At 34.5% G+C, this 25,432-nt stretch overlaps 2 protein-coding genes across 3 annotated transcripts; both read left to right on the top strand.

The window, feature by feature from the left end:
* The first annotated feature begins 13,521 nt into the window (after window positions 1-13,521).
* Window positions 13,522-14,608, top strand: LOC108827526 (uncharacterized). Its single transcript, XM_056993418.1, has one exon. It carries the CDS (start codon window positions 13,728-13,730, stop codon window positions 14,454-14,456), a length of 729 nt encoding a protein of 242 aa, XP_056849398.1. The 5' UTR covers window positions 13,522-13,727; the 3' UTR covers window positions 14,457-14,608.
* A 5,175-nt stretch (window positions 14,609-19,783) lies between these two features.
* Window positions 19,784-23,083, top strand: LOC108828416 (xylose isomerase). 2 transcript variants are annotated; one of them, XM_018602105.2, is made up of 14 exons: window positions 19,784-19,894; window positions 20,040-20,123; window positions 20,204-20,308; window positions 20,409-20,483; window positions 20,570-20,699; window positions 20,796-20,887; window positions 20,980-21,033; window positions 21,458-21,743; window positions 21,816-22,049; window positions 22,141-22,211; window positions 22,290-22,330; window positions 22,410-22,509; window positions 22,611-22,760; window positions 22,867-23,083. In XM_018602105.2, the coding sequence occupies exons 2-14, from the start codon at window positions 20,064-20,066 to the stop codon at window positions 22,900-22,902; spliced, it is 1,434 nt and encodes a 477-aa protein (XP_018457607.1). In that variant the 5' UTR covers window positions 19,784-19,894; window positions 20,040-20,063; the 3' UTR covers window positions 22,903-23,083. The 2 variants fall into 2 exon arrangements, with proteins under 2 accessions (XP_018457607.1, XP_018457608.1); XM_018602106.2 differs by lacking the exon at window positions 19,784-19,894 and adding an exon at window positions 19,897-19,959.
* Window positions 23,084-25,432: the final 2,349 nt, after the last annotated feature.

Below are 25,432 nucleotides of genomic sequence, written 5' to 3'. Positions count from 1 at the left end.
GATCAGACGCGTTCTCTACGACAGCTACAAGGGGCGCCGTCAAAATCAGAAACTAAACCTAAGGCTGCAAACTTCTCTTTCTAGTTTTTTTATAGCTGATTGTTTTTCATATTACTAACTTCTCTTTGATCAATTCTTTTAAGGGAAACAAAGTCAGACCTATTGAGATTAAAGAGAAGCCAAGGAGAAAAATCGATCGAGTTTAAGGTAAGTTAACAAAATCCAAACTTCTTTTGATTACTTGATAGAACTTGGTTAATATTTTGAAAACTTGAAACCGATTTTATAAAATGAAATTTGAGGTTTGCGATTTGAACTAAGTTGAACTATTGTTCTTGCTTGATTTAAATCAAATCGTTAGGTTGCTAGATTTTATAAAATGAACCGATTAATATTCAAACCATAAAACTTATGAAATTAAATCTTTGTATAAAACCTTAACCAAATCGGATTATGAAATCCTTTAAACCATATCCGATTATTAAACCCTAATCTAAACCGGTTTATGAACTTATAAAAACCAAATCTGAATTGTGAAAACATTAAACCAAATCAGTTTATAAATCCCTAAACCAATCGATATTATAAACCCTATTTTGGTAGATAGAAAGTTTCCATTTTCAGAAAGTTTCCATTTCTAGAAAGTTTCCATTTTTAGAAAGTTTCCATTTTTAGAATGTTTCCTTTTATAGAATTTTCTGGAAAACTTCTCTAAAATTAGATTTTAAAATCAGTTCCTCGGAACATATTACTAAGGTCTAAGTTATGAAACACTAAATATTTCAGATGTCGAATTCCTCCATCATAATCTCAGGAGAAAACTACTTGCAATATGTGTAATGGGCACAAGATATTAAAACCACACTTGAGTCTAATAAACTCAGTGAATGCATCACAGATGATAGCATCGCAAGAGAACTCCTGAACAATCGCCATCATATTTGTGAAAAAAACTCAAAAGTCTATATCTGACCGATGATCCCTCAAAGCTTTGGACAGATCTAGAGAATAGAAATTGTATCCAAGAGGTTATACATACCAAAGCCTTATGAATAGATCAACCTCAAATTCCAAGACTATAAGTCTGTGGGAGAATATAACTTTGCACTACTCAAAATAGTTTTCGAAATGAAACTATGTGGTGAGGTAGTGACTGATGAAGATATGTTGGAAAAGACATTCTCCACCTTTCACCCTACCAACTTATTGTTACTACAACAATATAGAGAGATGGGCTTCACCACCTATGCATCTCTAATAGCAAGATTGTTGCAAGCTGAGCAAAATCATGAGTTGGTAATGAGCAGTAGTGAAAGAAAGACTACGTGATCAATTCCATTGCCACTAGCTATTGCACTACCAGCCGACAAGGCTGATTTAGAAACCAACCATGTCAAGAGAGGATATGGACGTGGGGGATGGTCTAAACTGTGCAATAATTGTGGAATGAAAAACAATTCGGGACAGAGATGCAGAACTCCCAAGTATCTAGCTGTTCTTTATCAGAAAAAGCTTTAAAAGAAAAGCCAAGATGGTTCGGAAAGATGAAGGAAAATTGTCAAAGATATTCTCATGGATCAAGGAGAGTGTGGTCGGATGGATCACAAGAAAGATTAATCCAGTGAAGCATAAGAGAATAGATCACCATGATGACTCGACATCAAGCTCTTAGTGTTCTTACTTAGTTATTTCATACATTTCTGTTATTCCTTTAACATTATTCACTTCCTAATTTTACTATCTTTGAATTAATGAAAGTTTTATTTTCTAAAAATAAAATGTCCACTCTTGTTCTTAAAAATAGAGATGATCTTACAAGATCAAACCATACAATCTTAAGATTACACACGACCATAACTTGTACCTATTTCCTAAAGAAGTACATGTTTGGACACACTAAGGTCGTGTGCACTGCATTCACATTTGAGGTTATGTACACAAAGAGAGGACATGTACAATAATCATTCTTATAAGTGAAAGACTTAAGAATTGATGAATGGATAGTTTCATAATGAATCCATGGGCAAAAGAAACAAAGTGTTTCCTTAAATAGAAACCGTCCAAAGAAGATTGTATAATGGTAAAAGCTAAGTTAACTCACGCTAAAAGTATCCAAATATGATATGTCCATAGGGGTAAGTGTTAATCACTCCGTGTAACATGGACATACACAATATTGAAACATCAAAGAGTTCACAAGAACAAAGATAGTCTTATCCCATTCGGATTAAAACTAAGGATAAAGGAAAACATGTTACTTCAAAACGTCCAAGTGAATATAGATTAAAGTGCTCACGTCCCAAAGGGTTTGATAAACATTATATGATCATGGAGAATGTAGAAAACATTTCATGACTCAATGTGGACACGAATATTCACAATGAAAGGACAAGAACAGAAAGAAAAATCGCCTAAAAGGCTACATATCTTTACATGATTCACATTCTAAAAGTATTTTAAGAATGAATGATATGTCCATGGGGGAAGGATAAGAATAAAAACCCACATTTTATTCTACATGGACATAACACACATAAGTGAATATTGATACCCATCCCATTGATTGAAACGGGTCAAAGGCCAGACACACCTCATCTTAGCACATAAAGAAGTGCCACTTATAAATTCTATCGCTCCACCACAGAAATATAAGATGAGAGGATGAGAATAGATGTTGGATATGACTTGATATAAGTTCCCCACGTTCATAAGAACCTTGAGCCAACCACGGATGATTAAAGGCCAGGTACAAGGATAGTCACCTCAGTGAATCCGAACATCCAACATCAAGGGGAAAAAAGAATAAGCTGGATAAAATGAGATTACATGGAATCATACATCCTGATATTGGCAAGATCCTCAGACTAGAGAATGAGACTTAGAAAGTCCAGAAGAGTATACAAAAGCTAGCTTAAACAATTGCCAGATTCCAATGACCCGAATAGAATGACTAAGTCATCTATACCAGCTATGAATGCACCAAATTTGTTTGATGTTCAAGAAGGACACAATCAGGTTGCTACTAAGTCTATGACATGTTTTGAAAACATGATAGACCAATGAATTCCAAAGATAAGATCCCTCGTATAAATATAGAAAGGTGCAAATGAAACCGTGGATGAGGGACTCCTAGACATAGTCGATCCAAAGATGGACAAACCTAAAAGCCGTGGCCACGGATGAGGAAACCATAAGATATGGTTGTACCTAAGGTACCTAATGATGCTTGGGACGCCAAGCTTCAGGGTATTGAAGGCTACAATGAAACCTCAAAGAGTTAAGTCATGTCTAGGACTCAAAGGAACAAACGAGCTCGAGATTAATTATATACTATGCATGCAATGTAGCACATGAGATTATTAATGAGGATCATGAACCCACGTCCATAGATGAATGCATTCAACAAGAGATTAAGATCAAATGGATAAGAAGACGTGGAGTTAAGTTCATAAAGAAAGAGAGGTTTTGGTCCTATAGTTCGGACACCTCTAGACAGAAAATCAGTTGGACAGGAATGATTCTTTGTGAGTAAAAGAAATCAAACATGGTGAGATAGCCAAGTATAAGGCACGACCATATGCACAAGGATCTCACAAAGACCAGGAATCAATTATAAATGAGACATACTCCTTGTGGTGGATGCAACAAATGAATAGATTCCTAGTAAGTCTGGCCATAAGAAAAGATATTAGATTTTCGGTTTAAAGGATGTAGAAACCGACTATGAATAAGTCCACTGGATAATGAATAGAAATGAAAGTCTTAGAGGATATTGAGTTGCCAAATGCAACAAGTTCTCGAGAACTAAAGTGTATAAGTGTATGATAATGATCTAAAAATATCCTAGGAACCTCTGTAGACACTTCCAAAAAGACTATCTAAAGAAAGCATTGAAATGAATATTTTGGGAAAGATTAATTTTTGGGACAAACAAAGATTGTTTGGGACTACAAAGTAAGTATCTTAAATATACTTAAAGATGAAATCCTTGTGCATGAATAAGGCATAGATTAACGATAGGCATGAACCATTATGCAAAGCCTATAAGGTTCATTGACCCTAAATGCTTACTATAAAGCCTATGACTCGCCCCACTGTATGGTAACTTAGTCCCATAGTCCTTATATCTGGACATAGACCCATTTGGTCATAAGGACGTCAAGGAAGTTGTTCATTAGTCCGGATACAAGCCAATGTAAGACCCATGGTCGAATGGTTTTCACTCGGTCCAAGTACTGACCCACTTTGTCCTAAGGACGAACATGGTCATAAGACCATCTAAGATTGATCATGATGCTAGGAGTTTTGAGGCTCCTAAGACAAATGTTGTAATATTAGTGAAATGTCGAACCAATTCCAATGGATTCAAAGCACCAAGAATGCAAGTACTTCCTTAATCTAAGTGCAATCGATGATTTGATGATTTATAGAACCTAGAATGCAATAACTAAACAATAAAAACAGTAAATCAATGAACTTTCTTTTATGAGAAAGGAGAACTCATGGGTATAGGAATTTAGACCTTGCGTGATCAAGCTTCGAACTAAGGATGGCAACAATCAATCAAACTAATCAACCTTAAGCTTAGACACAATCCTAAACAAACTCTATGTCTAGACGAATGCTTATTTGCTAACACATTTCAGACATCAAATGTCTTTGGCTGAATAATAAAAAAACAATCATTAATAACAAGTCTATTGGCTATCTTAACACCCTTAACAACAAATGTCTTTGGTAAAGTGTGTTAAGAGCTTAGGAGAGTTGACTCAGACATATCATCGAACACCTTGTGGGTGGGAGATGTCTAAAGATCAACTTTTGAGAGGCCAACTCAATAGATGCATTAAGAACACTCTCCTAGGCTAGGAATAAGGTTTGATTTATACTAAAACATCCTAGAACTAACTTAATCACCCTAAATCTTCCTAACCCATGAATTCAATGGTGGATTACTCACTAAGGTTCATGATCATTCTTAAACTCATATTGAGTTTCAGATTGATCATAAACAGAGATGAAATAACATAAATCAACAAGAAATAAAATAAGAACAAGAGAATCAATGATCCAAAAGATGAAATCTCCAATAGTTTTTGATGTTTACCAAGTAACAAAAGATAGATTAGCCTCTGGTGGCTTCCACAATACTTAAACTTAGGTTTTAGAACAGAAAAACGTGCATACAAATGACTAAAATGCCCTTGAGAAATGTTAATCTTCGAGCTGGAGCGGGTGTGGAGCGACCAGGCGGGGTCGCTCCGGGTGGTCGCTGCGGTGAAGACGAGTGGGCAGTCGGGGTCGCTGGCTCGAGGTCGCTCCAAGGGATGAGACGCAGCGAGCAGGTGGAGTCGCTCCGCACGGTCGCTGCAAAGAAAACGAGCGAGCTGGCCTCCTCGCTGGCTCGGGACCGCTCCAGTTGATGGTTCACAGCGACCAGGATGGGCCGCTGGGATGGGTCGCTCCGTAGAAGACGAGCGAGCGGCACGGGCCGCTGGGGTGAAGCCGCTCCAGGCTGGTGAGGTCGCAGCGGGTGGTTGGAGCCGCTGGGGTGAAGCCGCTCCAGGTGATGAGGTCGCAGCGACCGACGGGACCCGCTGCACTGAGGTCGATGTGGCTTTGGTCGGCTCTAATTCACTCCTTTTGCCTCTTTTTAGCCCCCAATGCATCCCAAATGCTCCATGTGGTACTCCAACACCTGATAAAGACTTATGTATGCAAAATGCAACCTAAACATGCCTAAATCCTATTCTAGATGATCAAAATGCATGCGAATATGAAGATAAAACAATGGAAATATGCAGGACATCAGATCACGGATCCTTTGATCCTAGATTGGACAAAGACATATGTCCTTGGTCTAGAAAAGATTCAAGGCACATCCGGATGTAAATATTCACAAGTGAAATCATAGTTAAGTCTAAACTTAATACTATACATCTAAATGACTTCAGAGTACAATATGATCATATATGTTGTTAATGATCAGACCATGAGGCATTGGAAATAAATCCATACACGTCCCTTGCCAAAGGTGCTATTGGCGCCTTGCCTTAACGTGTTTGCCATACACATCCGAACATAAGCATTGAACTAAGCTTAAGTTATTTCCAAATATAAAGGCAATGAGACAGGATTGAAATATCCTTTTACTAATGTTTGAGATTGTTTTATACTAACCAAACCCAAAGATGTGTTTGTTTGGTTTTATTTTTGATTATGATACAGGTTATAAAAATTGGATCCATACATGGATAGATCTCAGACGAGTTATATGCACACGTTGGCCAGAGGATGAAGAAGCCCAAGTCCTTGAATGCAGAATGGAGATTCAGCATCGGAAATTTTATTTACCATGTCTACAACAACACCACGTCCTTGAGACCTTCCTATCAGTCCAGGACGTGCACATTAGAAGACCAGCTCAGAGACTTGGCGCCCATAAAGTTACCACCAGTCTACTCATGCGCCAACCTCAAGAGCATATATGGAGGTACAAATCAGGGGAACTGATACATGTTGTACTCTTTTTGTTCCACTGGATTTTTCTTGGTAAGGTTTTAATGAGGCAACACCAAGTAATTGATAAAGTGTATCACGAGCCCAAAAAGGATTTGGTATCTGGCGAACTCAAGATGGATTCAACATCCAGGGGAAGTGTTATGAACCGACTGGTTCAGGTGGATGTTTATCCAAAAGATACTTACTAGGTTTTGGCCCATTAGTGGCCCATCTTGTAGTTTCCTATATAAGGAATTCATATTCTACATTAATAAGACACACACATTCACAACAAAATAGTGTTTTAATCTTATAGGTTTAAGAATATATATAAGTCACGCCAGTTTGTTCTGAGAAACATTTTTGTCAGCTTATTCATTTTTGTGAGGATATTTGTTCACAAGTTGATTTCATTGGCTTTACCTGTTTTCAGAAAAGGAAAAGAAACATTTTACATCAAAAAGTATAGATTTCCAAGATATTTCTTTTTAGAAATGAACTTCATTATTTCTAATGCCTAAAATGTTACTATTTGTTTCTATTTTTTATTTGTTTTTTTGTGAAAATTGACTTTCAAATTTAAAAGCAAAAGAAAATAAAATGTTTATAAGCCTAACTATGGGCTTAGTCATTAGCAATACCCATTAATAAAAATGTTATAGCAGATAAATTTCCTAAAGTAAAAACCCAAAAATTAAGTCCAAAAATGTTATAGCAGGTAATTTGGCAGAGAGTGGATAATGAAATGATGGAGGTCTCGATGGTGAAATTGTGGAGAGAGAGTAGCAGAGAGCGATCATGGATTTCGAATCCATGATTGCACCATCGAGGAGGAGAGCTTTGGATTGGATGATCTGAAACTTTGGATCATATTTCTTATCTGGCGATCGATTATAGTGAAAAGAGAATCGATGGATCTGAAAGTTTATGTGTGTACGAGAGTTGTGTTGGGATGCACACAAACACTTATTTGTTTCCATTTTATACAAAAAATTATACATTAGGCTTTAGAATGCCCAAACTATTTGTCTCCCCATTTCCACTTTATGCGATGGTATTGGAGGCTTGGAGCTAGATCGATATGTCGCTGGTTACTAAATTCCAGCCCGATATAATACGGATATTCGAACAGATCAAAGATCCATATTACATTGATAAGGAAAAAGACAATAGAAAGTGGAGATGTGCCACAAACCCTCCAGGACCGGTCTCGACCATAATCAAATAAAATAGAAAAGTATTGTTCTATGATCCCCATTTTTCTTTGAAAAACATAGATATTAAATTCTAAGTTGGTTAAAAGAAATTTAACAAAACCTTTACTAAATCGTCTTCAGCCCCTTTCCCCCCATCAAAATCTCAGGAATGATCTTATCAACCTCTGGAAATTTTGTTTACTGGAAAGCAAAGAACATCTCACTGAAAGATTAAAATATAAGTTTTCCCCTTTTCTCTTGAATGAATCAAAGTGAATGTCATTGAATGATGTCAAAGTTCCTTACCCGACAAGAAAAACATGTCGGTAACTAAATTTACTTTTTCCTTTTTTCTTACCGTGGATGATTGGTTGGATTGTAAGCATAACTTTTACTTTTACTGTAAATTTAGTTTGTAGGATTTTTTTTTATGTAGATGTAACTAGGTATGTTCAACCGGAACTCAGTCTAATTTTGGTTCGGTTTGTTTTGGTATTTTATTTTATAAAAATTAGCTACCACATCTAGTTTGGTCTGATTTGGTTTATGTACTATCAATTTTCGGTTTATTCGGTTTTATACCAGAAAACTTATAACTATATTTATCTTTGATAATAAATTAGTTTCTATGATTAGAAATCAGATGTTTTAAAACATAGGTATATATTCTTTACTCTAAAATTTAAATATAATATTTTGTTTTATTTAAATATTAAAATAAAAATAAGAAAATATTTAATATCATAATATTATTATATAAATACATTTTAGCACCAATACATAACCAAAACAAATCATTTTATTTAATTTGATGAGAACGAGAAAAATAAAACAACCTTTTAAACTTAAAACAAAATAATAAATTATGAAAATAATTTTTTAATTATGAATATAATATTAATAAAATAAATTATGCATATACTTTTAATTTTATTATGAAATTTTATATATAAGTATACTAATATATTTTAATTAATCAGTTTCTTCAATTTATTCAGTTGGATTGGTTTATATACCGTACCATATCCATATACTGTGGTTTCTTAAAAATAAAATTCATTCGGTTTATTCGGTATTAACAAATCCAAAACCATTTTCTGTATTTCGGTTTGGTTCGGTTTTAACTAGTTCGGTTTTACTAGATTTAACATCCCCAGGTATAACTAATGTAGCTATAAAAATTATATAAAAATAAAAAAGGAAAGAGATGCATATATCAATATTTCTTTTTCTTTAGAAAAAAGATTCATACAACCTTTTTTCATTTGTTACGATTCAACCAGTCACCATTGTTATCGTTATTAAAATTTTCATATCATATTCATCAAGAAATATAAAAATATGTAAATTTATCCAAAGAGTATATGCGATTAGGCTCCATTAGGAGGTTTTGGAGTGAACAAGCAAAACTGAGTAGCAATATCTAAACATTTGTTGGATCATCACCATTGTTATCGTCATTAAAATTTTCATATCATACTAGATCTTGACCCGCCCAACCGGGCGGGTATTTATTTTATGTTTTTATTTTTTTATTTATAAATGATGTGGGCGGGTATTTATTTTATGTTTTTTAGTTTTTTATTTATAAATGATATATTTGTAATATTTAAACATAAATTCAGATTGAAAATTAACGGTTGTAGTTATAATAAAAATTAAAAGTTTAAAAAATATTTTGATATAAATTTTAAATTCCTAATTAAAATAATATAGAAATGGGTCATAATTTTTTCCAATTCCAAAATCTTAGCATTCTTAATAACAAATAAAATAATTTATAAATACATAAAAGATATAAACATATTTGAAAATTAAAATAAATTTGTTAAAAAATATCTTACGCCATTGTTATTTATTTCTATAGTTTAAACCCGTGGCCGTATAAATATTTGCTTTCACTTCAATTTTTTTCTTTGTTCTAATGATATTACATATATATATAACATTTTAAAACAAAATTGTTAGCATAACATTTTAAAACAAAAATTTTATTTATTACTTTAAATAATTATATTATGTGAATTTAATCGTCTATTATATCAGAGTGTATCATATAAAATCTAATATTTATAACTAATTGGAATTATATTATAAAAGTGTTATACTAACAATTTATAAATAAAATATTTCATATTTTATTTATATGATATATAAATTGATTTTGATGTGCGATTTTTATTTAATTATTTTTATTAATAAAAAATATTAAATGTAACAAAAAATCTATAAGGAAATTTATTTTTGGTTAAGATTCATTCTATTAAACAAATCTATTATTTAAATTAGGAAAAGACATTAAATACTTAAATCTATCATTTAAATAAGGAAAAGACAAAATTCTCTACTATCTTTGTTACCAAACAAAAATTTTTTTTTAAAGATTCCTATCCCTATTACCAAAAAGAAGCTTAAAGTACTTCTACTTTAATAAGATAGATTCATCAAGAAATATAAAATTATGTAAATTTATCCAAAGAGTATATGCGATTAGGCTCCATTAGGGTTGTTTTGGAGTGAACAAGCAAAACTGAGTAGCAATATCTAAACATTTGTTGGATCAATTATTATATAAAAAAAATTTGATAACAATTATTATAATTTTAATGGGCTGAGTAATATTTTGATGTGTGAATATAAATTTCTTTATAAATCCAATGGACTAAGTAAAAATTAAATTCATGTGAATGATTATGAAAATTTATTAGACTCATTTTGTCAATGGGCTAAGTAAATTGAAGTTTCAGATATTTATTTTTTTATAAAAAAATTAGAAAAACTTAGTGGCTAAGTTAGTCAACTTGACTTGATGATCAAGTTAAGCCAACTTAGTTTCCAAATTTATTTACCTTTGTGACCAAGTCAAAACTTCACTATAAATACACCATTATTCTATAATCTCACACATTCATCTTTTCAGCTTCACACAAAAGGAAGCTTTCTCTCATTAGAAAAATATTCTTAAGATCTTCTTTTTAAAGTAAGTGTCTCAAAAATATACCGTACTAGTATATTCTGTTACGGATATTGCGAAACAGTTTCATCACAGTTAGACGTGAATTCGTTTATTTCCTCTGTGATTTCCTAAAAGTTTTCAGTCTTTATAATATAGTTTTATATGCTTTTGTTTCGTGATTTTTAATCAGATGGGAAGCGCAGCATCTCTGAACTTCGCTAGAAGCGAGGAAGAGAATACATCCCTAAGTCAGAGAGAGTCATCGCTTATTGCACGAGACAGAGAGGATCCTAAAACCCTAGTTGAAGATTATGTGAGCATAGCTAAAAGCGAAGAAGAGGATTCGTCGACAAAGCAAGGAGAGTCACCGGTTATTTCCAGAGACGTGGACGAAGAATCTAAAACCCTAACCCAAGATTCGAACGAAACAACTGACAAGAAGATGAAGATAATGAAGAGTGCGGTTTTTGCACTTACATAAAGGGAGGTGAGTGCAAGGAATCATGGATAGAATTAGAGAAGTGCATGGCTGAAGCCAAGAAGAACGACGGTGAAAGTGACGTCACGAAGTGCAAGGAGGCGAGAAAGATGTTCACGACTTGTATGTATGACAACCCTGTTTACTATGAGCCCGCTATTGCTGCGGAAACTTACATGGTCGCCAAATATATATGATGGAAACTTGGTGGAGTGATCGGATTGCGGTAATTCTCTACTGTCATATATAATTACTTAATTTTAAATATGTTTCTTATATATTAATTTTTATTATTCACAGGAATATGGAGGAACCAAAGGAAAACTAGCTCATGTCTTGCAAAAGAAGCCTTTGCCATTTAAAGATTTGTTGGATCAAATTTTTGGTGAACATGATGTTGATCAAGATGAACGTTATTCACCACATATGCTTGGCCTACAACTCCAACAAGTTCAACCTACTTTAGGTGTTGCTGGCATAACAATGGTGGACCAATTGCAAGAAACTCAAACTGCTGAACCAGTAGTGGATCTTACTAGTGATCAAGGATGCAACCGATCAATCCGAAGCATGTCGTCACGTCGTCTATCAAGAAGAAAAACTAGTTTTGAAACACAGGTGGAGAGTGGATTTAAGTGTGTCGTAGATAGTCGGCAAGAATTTTTGGAAGAACTACGATCAAGAAAAAATCAAAAGATAACATATGGGCTCTAACCGGTGATCATTAAATTAGGAATAGGAATGAGTAGGAAAGGAATGAATAGGAATAAAATCAATGGAATTAAAAAGAATATTTATTACTTTTGTTCCATATCAATTTTGATAAGGAATACTTTTGTTCTATGGTTCTTTAAAATTTAAGGAACGACAAGGAATCAGACGGAACAAAAATTCCCTATAAATGGTGTAATTTTTAAGGAATGAGTGGGAATAGATCATTCCCTTTAGTTCCCTATGTCACCAGTTAGAGCCATGGTGATGCAACAACATCAGTTCTAGAAAAATTACCAATAGAACAGTTTGGGGTATTTTGGTGGGCAGTAAATAAATTGTTAAAGAATGATCCTGATATACGTGAAGCCTTTTGTGAAATTGGAGAATGAAAAAATTAAGATCAAATATATGGAGAGAGTTTACATGGGATTCCATGCAATCAGGTTGATTTGTTGACGACAAGTCAAAGCCATTTTCAGAGTGTTGGAATGGGTGGAAGCAATGCAACATGAACTAATATTGGAGATGGTTTCATGAGTTTTCTTGGAGTGCACTCCACTGGATTGGAAGAGCCACGTAGAGAACCAACAAGTTTTGTCAATTTACTTGATGGAAGCAATGATGATGACCTCGTTTTGATAATAAATTAGTTTATATAATTAGGAATCAGTTTATATGATTATTCCTTATTCTAAATTTTTAAAAATAATATTTTATGTTTTATTTAAATATTAAAATAAAAATAATAAAATAGTAATATCATAATATTATTATATAAATACATTTTATCACCAATATATACCAATAAAAATAAAAAAATCATGTTTTATTTAATTTGATGAGAATAAGAAAAATAAAACAACTTTTTAAACTTAAAACAAAATAACAAATTATTAACATAAGTTTTTAATTATGAAAATCATATTAATAAAATAAATTATGAATATACTTCAAATTTTATTATGAAATTTATATATAAATATATTAATATATTTTAATTAATCGGTTTTTCGGTTTATTCAGTTGGATCGGTTTATATACTGAATCATATTCATATATTGTAATTTCTTAAAATAAGATCCATTCAATTTATTCAGTATTACCAAATCCAAACTATTTTTTCTATTTTGGTTCGGCTTGGTTTTAGTTTAATCCGATAGATCCCTAGATGTAACTAATGTAGCTGTAAGAATTAAATAAAAAAATAAAAAAAAAGAAATAGATTCATACATCAATATTTTTTTCTAAGTATAAAAAAAATCATACAATGTTTTTTCATTTGTTACTATTCAACCAATCACCACCGCTATCTTTATTAAAATTTTCATATCATATTCATCAAGAAATATAAAAATATGTAAATTTATCCAGAGAGTATATGCGAATAGGCTCCATTTGGGTTTTTTTGGAGTGAAAATTTGTTGGATCTGTTATTATAATTTCAGTGAACTGATTAAAAAATTAAATTTATGTGAATGGTTATGAAAATTTATTGGACTCATTTTTCAAGTCCAATGGGCTAAGTAAATTGATGTTTTAGATTTTTTTTTTTTAAATTAGAAAAACTTAGTAGCTAAGTTAGCCAACTTGATGTCCAAGCCAATTTTAATTTCCAAATTTATCTATCTTGGTGGCCAAGCCCAAACTTCACTATAAATACACCATTATCTTTCCCTAATCTCAACACATTCATCTTTCTCCCTTCACACAAAAACCAACAAGCTTTCTCTCACCATTAAATTCCTAAAAGTTTATTTCCTTTCTGATTTCCTAAAAGTTTTGAGTCTTTATATTATAGTTTTATATGTTTTTGGTTTGGTGATTTTTAATCAGATTTTCCAGGTCTACACATTAACCAAAGACCTCGGTCTCTCCGTCATCAATGGGAAGCGCAACATCTCTGAACCTTGCTAGAAGCGAGAAAGAGAATCCATCCCTAAGTCAGAGAGAGTCATCGCTTATTGCACGAGACAGAGAGGATTCTAAAACCCTAGTTGAAGCCAAAAGCAAAGAAGAGGATTCGTCGACAAAGCAAGGAGAGTCACGAGACGTGGACGAAGAATCTAAAACCCTAACTCAAGATTCGAACGAAACAACAGAGAAAGAAGATGAAGATAATGAAGAGTGCGGTTTTTGCACTTACATAAAGGGAGGTGAGTGCAAGGAATCATGGATAGAACTAGAGAAGTGCTTGGCTGAAGCCAAGAATAACGACGGTGAAAGTAACGTCACGAAGTGCAAGGAGGCGAGAAAGATGTTCAAGACTTGTATGTATGACAACCCTGTTTACTATGAGCCCGCTATTGCTGCGGAAACTTATATGGTCGCCAAGATGTTAAGTGATCGTCAAGCCAAAAACGAGGCCTTTCTTGTTGACAAGGCTCAAGTCGTTGCCAAGATGTTAAGCGAGCTGCGAGCTGAGAAGGAGGCCATTCTTTCTGGTGATTCTGCATCCATTGTTAATGCGTTAAACAAGTCGCAAAAAGAGGAGGAACGCATTGACATTCTGCCTGCTGAGGCTGAAGCTATTGCGAAGATGTTTAGCGAGATGGAAGCGAAAAAGAAAAAGGATAAGGAGGACAAGGAAGCAAAAGGTTCCGAGGAAAACTAGTGACTAAATTTGATAGACTGAGAGTGATCATATATACTGCGTGTGAATGTGTCCATTGATGAATATTCTGATCCTTTCTTGTTTCTCTTTAGTTTTGTTTAGCCCACCACAACATCTCTATTCAGATTTATAATAATAAAGACGAATTTATAGCTTCACATGTTACAAACTGCACACATAAGCTGCAGGTTTACATATAACCCAGCAAGGTAGGTAAGAAAAGTAGTATTCAGAAGCTTCTTTCCTTTACTTGAGTAACAAAATTTATGATTTATGAATAATAAATTCGTTGGTCAGGTTCATAGAATCAAGAAAACGCAAATAGAATGTCTGGATCAAGATATTATCACACCATGTTGCATATATAACTCACCGGTCTACCGTAATGTAGCAGCCATTACCAAACGGAATGAACATGTAACCTGAGTAAATTTTGGTTAAAAATCATACATATAGTGGCTTATAAAACAGATTACATAATTGATAATTTTCCGGTTAGGGGCCCTTATTCTTGTCCAAGATAAAAAAAAATCAGATCTTTGACCAAAATATATCAGATGAGGCTTCAAGGGGCTCATATTTCAGCGGCCCACTAACTCTAAAATGTATTGTTGTAACTTGTAATTTGGAACCCAATAAACTCAATTAAATGTGCTCGGTTGTGTCACTGACTCACGGAGACCGTGGGAAATTTTTAATTTTCACGAGTGACACAAATATCTTAGAAATACATTTTTTCTACTTTGAATGAGTACCGAAAAGAGAAAACTGTTACAAATTATCCTAAAATCTCGTGAGAATTTGATCAAAGAAAATATATCAACAGTTGATTAATTTAATTCGGATATCTAGCTCTGTATGATGTTATTTACTTACATTTTTGTCGTATCTTTTTTTTATCAGGATTAGAAGAGTTTGCTGAGTCAGAACATGACTAATACCAGATAAAGAGACTGAAAGAATAAGTCAACGATATTATTCTGTTTTGTCATTTAGAGTTATACTCTCCTGTAACATAGGAGTATAGAAACAACTTTGTAACAGTCTCGTACATATAAACGAGCTCACTTCCATTGAATGAGATCAAGCAAATATTCACAATTTCATGGTATCAGAGCAGTGTCTATACTGATCCATTCGTTTTTCTTTTCTCTTTTCATTCTTTCCCGATTTGTCTCGTCTTCAATTCGCTTCTCATGGCAGCGATTGAGAGGGCTTAGTTAAGCTTTGGATCTACGGAACCCTGGCTCCCCCGTTGTTCAAATCAATTTCGAAACAATAAGGAAGCTCGAGCTATTCAGCTCGACAATGATCTACGCACTAAGGAGATCGGCGACCTCTCGATCCAGGAATACTCTCAAGGACTGCGATCCTTAGCTGATCTACTTGAGAACGTAGAAGCTCTTGTTAGCGACAAGACTCTTGTCATGTATATGCTCAACGGACTCAATGAGAAATTTGATCACATAATCAATGTGATCAAGCATCAAAAGCTCTTTCCAACTTTTGAGGAAGCAAAGAACATGTTGGAGATGGAGGAGACACGCCTAAAGAAGCCACACAAGACTCACATCAATCATAGTGACCACTCTTCTTCCTCTACAGCGCTTGTTGCAACACAACAAGATAACAAGCGGATGGATGATCAACAACCTAAACACACGACGAGGAACAGTAACAGAGGAAGACGAGGTCAACGTGGACGCGGCCGTTACAACAACAACTATCATCCTCGCCCACAATATGCTAATTGGGGACCTCCCCCACCATGGTGGACTGCTCAATACAGCAACTGGCAACCTCAGCCGCAGCAACAATGGCCCAACATCTCTCCGGCAGGCTACAACAATAGAGCAAACTATGTTCGCCCACCTAATACCAATCAACAAGAAGCTCACTTTGCGCAAGGAAACTTCTATCAACCTACGAAGGAGTTTGCAGAAGCTTTCAACACTGTGACACTCAACGAACCTTCTCCAAATTGGTATATGGACTCAGGCGCCTCTTCACATCTAGCCTCAACGTCAGGTATACTTCATTCTGTTGTTAATTTGAACACCGGAAATTCAGTCTTGGTCGGTAACGGTAATTCCATTCCTATCACCTCCTCTGGCAAATCTCTTATTTCCTCAAATTCTCGGCCTCTTTCCTTAAATAATGTGCTTGTTACTCCTCAAATTGTTAAAAATCTCATCTCTATTCGCCGGTTCACTATTGATAACTGGTGCTCTGTGGAGTTTGACCCATTTGGTTTCTCTGTGAAGGATCTCAAGTCACAGAAGATTCTGCTCCGCAGTGAGAGCTCTGGTGATCTATTTCCTGTGCCTTCCTTGCTCAACAAGTCTCAAGTTCCTTCCGTTTTCATTACTGAGACACCTTCCTTATGGCACAGAAAATTAGGTCATGCCAATGATGTTGCTGTTCGTTCTCTTATTTCTTCATGCTCTCTCAAATGTAATAAGCAAGGCTTACCTTTTTGTAACGCCTGCCAACTTGGCAAACATCTTAAGCTTCCATTTTTCAAATCAATAAACAGAACTTCCAAACCTTTTGCTTTGATTCATTCTGACATTTGGACCTCTCCTGTCCACAGTATAAGCGGCCTGAAATACTATGTCATATTCTTGGATGACTATTCTCACTATCTATGGGTATACCCCATGAGAAATAAAAGTGAAGTTTACTCGAAATTCTTACACTTCTCTGCCTTTGTCACAACTCAATTCAAAACCTCTATTAAAAGCTTTCAATGTGACAATGGAGGAGAGTATAACAACTCTCTGTTTCATGATCATTTCGGTAAACATGGCATAACTTTCAGATTTTCTTGCCCTCATACATCCCAACAGAATGGGAAGTCAGAGAGGATGCTGAGAACAATCAACAATGTTGTCAGGTCGCTTCTCTTTCAAGCTCAGCTATCACCCACCTACTGGGTTGAGGCTCTTCACACTACAGTTCACATAATCAATATATTGCCTTCTTCGTCCATTGAAAACAACACTCCTCATTTTCTTCTTCATGGACAAAAGCCAACATATTCTCACTTGCGTGTGTTCGGCTCTCTCTGTTTTCCAAACATAAATAACTCCCACCTTTCAAAACTTTCACCGAGATCCACTCCCTGCTTATTTCTTGGCTATCCCATTCATCATAGAGGATACCGTTGTCTTGACTTAAAAACAAATCGCATCATTGTCTCTCGTCACGTCATCTTCGACGAGAATACCTTTCCAAAAGCTCAAAAAGTCTCTGCTCCAAACACTTATAATTTTCTTGATATCACTGACAATGATGCCCCAATTTTCAAGTCCATCCTTCAAAATCAAGTACTCGAAAACACTACTCCTTCCACTTCTCAACCGAGTACAGTTCCTGCTTCTTCTACTGAACCAACAATCCCGACTACTCAAGTCTCTCAACAACCTCCAAGAATGAGGACACGAGGCCAGTTGGGTATTGTAAAACCAAAGAAAATCTTTACTCTCTTGGCAAGTTCAGTTTCTCGCTTACCCACATCCACTCAAAAAGCTTTGCAAGATCCAAACTGGAACCCGGCCATGGTTGATGAGTATGATGCTCAAATTAAAAATGGAACTTGGAGTCTAGTACCTAGACCATTTGGTGCAAATGTTATTAACTCTATGTGGTTACACAAACATAAGCATGATGCAGATGGAGTGTGTACACGACACAAATCAAGACTAGTAGCCAATGGGAAGAGTCAAGCAGCTGGAATTGATTATGACGAAACCTTCTCCCCTGTAGTGAAACCGGCTTCAATCAGAACAGTCTTGAATGTTGCTTTGAGCAGAGGATGGGATTTGAAACAACTAGATGTTAAAAATACGTTTCTCCATGGAACAATCTCTGAAACGATCTACATGCATCAGCCTCCTGGCTTCATTGATAAACAAAATCCTCATCATGTCTGTAAACTAAACAAATCCCTGTATGGCCTCAAGCAAGCCCCTAGGGCATGGAATGCTCGCTTTAGCCAGTTTCTCGTACGGTTGGGTTTTGTGGTCAGCAAATCAGACGCTTCTTTGTTTGTGTTTCAGAAAGGCTGTGATCTTGTCTACCTTTTACTATATGTTGATGACATAATTCTCACAGGCTCAAGTCGCAATCTGATACAGAAAGTCATCGCTAAACTAAAAGAAGAGTTTCCAATGACTGATATGGGCAAGTTGCGATATTTTCTTGGCATAAAGGTCGACTATAACGCCTCTGGAATACTCTTGTCACAACAACACTATGCAACTGAGATCATCGAAAGCGCTGGTATGTCTGGATGCAAGCCGGTCTCCACTCCAGTTGATGTGAATGCCAAGCTTTCGGCTGATACAGGTGACAGAGTTGATGATCCTACTCTTTACAGAAAATTAGCGGGAGCTCTACAATATTTAACATTCACCAGGCCAGACATTACTTATGCAGTGCAACAAGTTTGTTTATTTATGCATGATCCAAGAGTTCCACACCTTAATGCTCTAAAACGGATCATCAGATACATCCAAGGGACACTATCTTTCGGCCAGCAACTTTACAAGTCTAATATCGATACAATTACTGCATACTCAGATGCGGATTGGGCTGGATGCCCAGACACAAGGCGTTCTACTTCTGGATATTGTGTCTACTTGGGAGACAACCTCATCTCTTGGTCTTCAAAAAGACAACAGACAGTATCTCGCTCCAGCGCCGAAGCAGAGTATCGCGGTGTAGCCAATGCAGTATCTGAGACTTGCTGGATAAGAAACTTGTTGTTGGAGCTCCGCTTGCCAATCACCAAAGCCACACTTGTCTTCTGTGATAATGTCAGTGCAGTATATCTTGCTTCTAATCCTGTTAAGCACCAACGAACCAAACACGTAGAGCTAGACATCCACTTCGTACGAGACAAGGTCGCTCTTGGACAGGTTCGTGTGCTTCATGTTCCAGCAGCTTACCAATATGCAGACATCTTCACAAAGGGGCTCCCAACTTCTTTGTTCAATCAGTTCCGACACAGTTTGACCATCAGAAGCTCCGACGCTCAACCTGAGGGAGGGTGAAAGAATAAGTCAACGATATTATTCTGTTTTGTCATTTAGTGTTATACTCTCCTGTAATATAGGAGTATAGAAACAACTTTGTAACAGTCTCGTACATATAAACGAGCTCACTTCCATTGAATGAGATCAAGCAAATATTCACAATTTCAGAGACAAATCGTACGATTGCTATAACTCACCGACCGATAATATCACAACCGTCGATTTCATTTGCGTTAAGGGCAAAACTGGAAAACAGATAAAAACAATCTGGCTGCTTACGTCATGATGACTAGACATAATTATCCAAAGAGTATCCAAAGCTGTCTTTTTTATTACTAGCTCTCTCGATCACATAAACTCTGTTTCTATTTTAAAAAAGATCCTGAGCAGATATTGCAGGTGCGTTTTGATTCTTTATCACTCTATCGATCGTTGATTCTCGAAACTTGGGTTTTGGGTTTGAGGTTTCGATCTTGGAGTTACTGTTTGATCTGATTCAAAGTTGTGTGTTTTGTCGATCTGACTGACTTGTGTTTTTTTCAAGGGTTTGTTCGTTTGGTCGAAAACTATGAAGAAAGTTTGTTTCTTTGTGATCCTTGTCTGCTTAAACGCAGCGTCGTTTCTAGTGGTAAGAGTCTTTGTTATTTCTTTTCATCACTGATAACATCATTTGATCTCTCTAATTGAATTGATTTGATTCGTGTGAAGGCTGCTGATCCACAAACGTGTCCTGCGGATTTGGGAGGGAAGTGCAGTGATTCTGATGATTGGCAAGGAGAGTTCTTCCCTGAGATCCCTCAGATTAAGTATGAGGTAATAATAATAATCATTACTTGTACTATATTTTATCGTCCATGTTATTTATCTGCAACTGTTGCATGTGTTTGATTAATTGATTTGATTGTTTGTTCAGGGACCTTCTAGCAAGAACCCACTTGCTTACAGGTGGTATAACGCTGAAGAGGAGATTCTTGGCAAAAAAATGAAGGTGAGTAACTTCTACTTGTTTGTTTTATGGATTTGATGAATAATAAATGTTTAACTGATGTTTGATTATTTTATAAAAAAAAATAGGATTGGTTTAGATTCAGTGTTGCGTTTTGGCATACGTTCCGTGGGACTGGAGGTGACCCATTTGGTGCTGCTACAAAGTATTGGCCCTGGGAAGATGGTACTAACTCTGTCTCTATGGCCAAGAGAAGAAGTAAGTTAACATTTTCTTTATATATATTTTTGCTTGTTTCTCTTCAGTGAGTGAGTTCCTAAATGTTGTTTTTTTTTTTTCATTTTGAAAATACAGTGAGAGCCAACTTTGAGTTTTTGAAGAAACTTGGAGTTGATTGGTGGTGTTTCCATGACAGAGACATTGCCCCTGATGGCAACACACTTGAGGTAATCCAAAGCTTCTGTTTTTTTAAAAAAAAAATTTCTATTACATTGTAACTCTCAGCCCTTGTAACCTGATTTTGCTCAATGTTCTGCAGGAATCTAACAAAAATTTGGATGAAGTTATTGAACTCGCCAAAGAACTCCAAAAGGTGATTCAAGTTACTCCCTCTGTTTCAAATAGATGTTGTTTTAGGATTAAAACACATGGATTAAGAAAATATTTAATTACTCACATTTTCTAAACAAAAAAACATCATTAACTATTCACCTAACTACAATTTAACCAACAATGAAATAGGTTGCATAATACCATTGGTCATATAACATAAATTGTTAAAAAATTTACATTGAAATTTGAAAACTTCATCTAATTTGGAACAATTTTTTTATTCTAAATATTAAAAAACAGATGGAGTACTAATTTCCCATTTCTTATCAAGCATTGGAGTTTGTATGATACATTCTGTGTAGTTAATACATCCTTCAACATAAGCTATTTCATCTTTGAAACTCTTGCCATGTTGAAGTGCTAAGAGAAGAGTTTTTTTTTTTAATCTTCCTCTTCTAATACAGGGAAGCAAGATCAGACCATTATGGGGAACAGCTCAGCTTTTCTTGCATCCTCGTTACATGCATGGAGGAGCAACCAGCTCTGAGGTTGGAGTCTATGCTTACGCCGCTGCTCAGGTGAAGAAGGCCATGGAGGTGACACATTACCTGGGAGGTGAAAACTATGTTTTCTGGGGCGGTCGTGAAGGTTACCAGACGCTCTTGAACACTGATATGGAAAGAGAGCTTGATCATATGGCCAGGTTCTTTGAAGCTGCTGTTACTTACAAGAAGAAGATTGGATTCAACGGTAACTTCTTCTTCTTCTTCTCTGTCATCACTCGTGTGTGAATCACTTACAGTTAAGTGTTAACTTGATCAGGAACGCTTTTAATCGAGCCGAAGCCTCAAGAACCAACCAAGCACCAGTATGACTGGGATGCTGCAACAGCTGCCAACTTCCTGAGGAAATACGGACTTATCAACGAGTTTAAACTCAACATTGAGTGTAACCACGCAACGCTTTCTGGTCACACCTGCCATCACGAGCTTGAAACTGCAAGAATTAACGGTTTGCTTGGTAACATTGATGCAAACACTGGCGATGCTCAAACTGGTAAAGCTTTTAATCTCTCTGTTCTCTCTTTGACCACTACTAGTGTCCATATTATGATTGATATAACATTTTTATTTCATTGTCTTAACAGGATGGGATACAGATCAGTTTCTTACAGATGTTGGAGAAGCAACCATGGTTATGATGAGTGTCATCAAAAACGTATGTCAAAACATAAACTCATTCTCAAGAAGCCATTGTAGTAATCAGATATTGATGTCTTATCTCGTTATGCAACAGGGTGGGATTGCTCCAGGAGGCTTCAACTTCGACGCCAAACTGTAAGAGCGTTTTCTTGTTTTGATGTTTCATACAAAAGTTTAACTCAGAAAGAAGCTTATAATGTTTTTGATCAAACAGGCGAAGAGAGAGTACAGATGTTGAAGACTTGTTCATTGCTCATATTAGTGGAATGGACACAGTCGCTCGTGGGCTGAGAAATGCAGCCAAGATCTTGGAGGTTAGTTCCTTCCCATCTCTCCTTAAAAAAGAATCAAAGTGTGTTTAGGTTCTATTGATTAACTTGGTCTGGTGTGTGTAATGATGATGGTTGGTAAAAAGGATGGACGTCTAAGTGAATTGGTAGGAAAGAGATACTCAAGCTGGAACTCTGAACTTGGGAAGCAAATAGAAGAAGGCAAAGCTGATTTTGAGTATCTTGAGAAGAAGGCTAAAGAGTTTGGAGAACCAAAGGTTCCTTCTGCTAAACAGGTACAAGTTTCTTACTACAAATTATGAATATGTTTCTGTTTCTGTTTCTGTTTCGTTTAAAGGCATACTCAATAGTGTGATTATTCTTTGAAACATAACTCTGCAGGAACTCGCTGAGATGATCTTCCAGTCGGCGATGTAATTGTGGTTGAAGTAGAAACTTTCTCTCTTGTCTTGGAGAAGTTTGAAAAATAAAGGACTAAAACGATGATTAGAGATGTTGGTTTTAATTAGTTTCAGCTTATGTTATGCTTTCACACTCCTACCGTCCTACGTCTTGCCTCAAATAGTCAAATTGAATAAGAAAAACTATTTGGGCCTTACTTGTATTCAATGTAGGTTTCAGTGCCAAAGCCCAAAGCCTTGTCAGTTCCATCTTTATCTATATCCTTGTGTTGTGTGATCATTTACTTAGGGGGGCTTATTGAACTGGTGTTTCATAAAATTTTGGGGGTTTTAAAGATTTTGATGGTGATTTTGCTGGGGGATTTGATAGAATTTAAAACAAATAGTATTAGGATTTTCAGCTTTGTTTATTCTACTCAGACGACATTCAACAATTTCTTTACAATAGAAAAGAAAGACTGTAGTATCTTCCATTTCCATGGTCTTCAAGCTTATTCCCTGCTGAAATAATTTTTATTATTAAATAATTTTAAAATTTAGTTTTTTTCTAAATTCTTTTTTATTATCTAAATATATATTTTTTTAATCATTATATATTTAAACATATGAAACACTATTAGAAGGAAAATTACTATCAAATAACTTTTTGCAATAATTTTTTTTGGGGATTTTAAAAATGGAAAATACTATTAATAATATTAATAATTACTTTCTAACAAAATTATTTTTTGTTATTATTTTATTATATATATTTTTAGTTATGAGATATATTAACATATATCACAACCTTAAATATATTTGTAATGTGTCGTGATCATGTTAATTAACTATTTTAGAAAATTAAGTTTTATATAATAAAATATTTCTATTTATTTAAATCTTAATAGATCTCGCCTAGTTATACCAAATACTTAAACGTATACCAGAAGAATACCAAAATTTTAAGTATTAAATATAGAAAAATACTTAGGTTCACCCCTAGAGTGAACCTTTAGGTTCATCCAACCAATAGGATTTCGTTATTTCATATTCAGTATCTTTTAAAAAAGGAAACAAAATATTGTCAAATTTTATTATGTTTTTAAAATAAAAAATAAATAGAAAATAATAATAGTAGCAAAAAAAAATTTATATTTAAAATACCGTCTACAAAACACTAAACCCTAAATCATAAACCCTAAACCCATGGTAAACCCTTGGATAAATCCTAAATCTTTTGATTTTTTTTTAAAATATACTTTTAACACAATCGGCAAAACACTAAACCCTAAACCCTAAATACTAAACCCTAAACCCTTGGGTAAACCATAAACCCTTGGATAAATCCTAAGGATTTAGAATTTATCCAAGTATTTTGGATTTACCAAGGGTTTAGGGTTTACCCAAGAGTTTAAGATTTGGGATTTAGGGTTTAGTATTGGTTGACGGTATTAAAAATATAATTTTTTAAACGTGTTTTTGTTTGTAATTATTATTATTTTTTATTTATTTTAAAAATATAATAAAACTTGACAATATTTTGTTTCTTTTTTAAAAGATACTGAATATGAAATAACGAAATCCTATTAGTTGGGTGAACCTAAAGGTTCACTCTAGGGGTGAACCCAAGAATTTCTCTTAAATATATTAGTGAGGTTCATTTGTATGCGAATAACCACAAGGTAAACCGATTATATTATTGGATATTTAATGTTGAGCTACTGTAAAGAGTATGTAATAGTGAAAATGCACAGGAAATGTCATGATCTTTAGACATCAAATGCATATCAAGTAACCCTATAATTTAAAAATCACAATAATAAAGATTAACTATTATAGTGTAGACCAAAGTTATCTGCGACAATGTGTAAATCTAATTACTATCAATATATATATATATAATATAACGAGATCACGATTTTCTGTGCATTTCATTAATAGATTATCTAATTAATTATGATAAAATCACAATTTTGTAAGCAACTCTTAAATATATTTCCTCCGTTTTCATTATAAATGTTATATTGACATTTTTACGGATATTAAAAAAATTGAATAATAGGTTAATATATTTTTATTTAATATATGATTAGTTAAATAAAAATGATTTAAATAAAATTCTATTGGTTATTTAAAAAGGTAAAAAGTAGATTTTTACAAAATTATACTATTGAAATTGTAGAATAATACTTATTAAAAAAAATAAAAAAAAATTCAAGTGATATTTATTATGAAATAAAGAGAATATTAACTATTAATAAATATTACATTGAGTAGTTTACAATTATATAGTTGTAAATATTTACAAAACAAAATAAGACATTCAAAAAAGGTTCTTGTATTTTGATAGTATAGATAAAATATGTAGAAGTTTTCTATCATTTTTACTGGATCTTGTAGGAGTTTACAGAAACTTATATCGTAATGGATTTGTCGAGATCTCTGCCAGGTTATCACTTTGATGACTAACTGATAATAATAGTCTAATACGGCGAACTCGGGTTCAAACCCCACCGGCCACATGGATATGAGTTATTGCTTTCGACTCATCTGAATGTCCAGGAAAG

The sequence above is a fragment of the Raphanus sativus genome, chromosome 9, assembly GCF_000801105.2.
Source record: "Raphanus sativus cultivar WK10039 chromosome 9, ASM80110v3, whole genome shotgun sequence".
Taxonomy (NCBI): domain Eukaryota; kingdom Viridiplantae; phylum Streptophyta; class Magnoliopsida; order Brassicales; family Brassicaceae; genus Raphanus; species Raphanus sativus.
The sequence above is the reverse complement of the archived record's forward strand: the minus strand, read 5'-3'. Positions and strand labels throughout refer to the sequence as shown.

Bases quoted from the DNA above. Each gene is read 5' to 3' on its own strand.
- LOC108827526 (XM_056993418.1), top strand. From the start codon at position 13,728: ATGGGAAGCGCAACATCTCTGAACCTTGCTAGAAGCGAGAAAGAGAAT.
- LOC108828416 (XM_018602105.2), top strand. From the start codon at position 20,064: ATGAAGAAAGTTTGTTTCTTTGTGATCCTTGTCTGCTTAAACGCAGCG. The intron at 20,309-20,408 runs GTAATAATAATA...TTGTTTGTTCAG, and splicing joins TCCCTCAGATTAAGTATGAG to GGACCTTCTAGCAAGAACCC. The intron at 21,034-21,457 runs GTGATTCAAGTT...CTTCTAATACAG, and splicing joins TCGCCAAAGAACTCCAAAAG to GGAAGCAAGATCAGACCATT.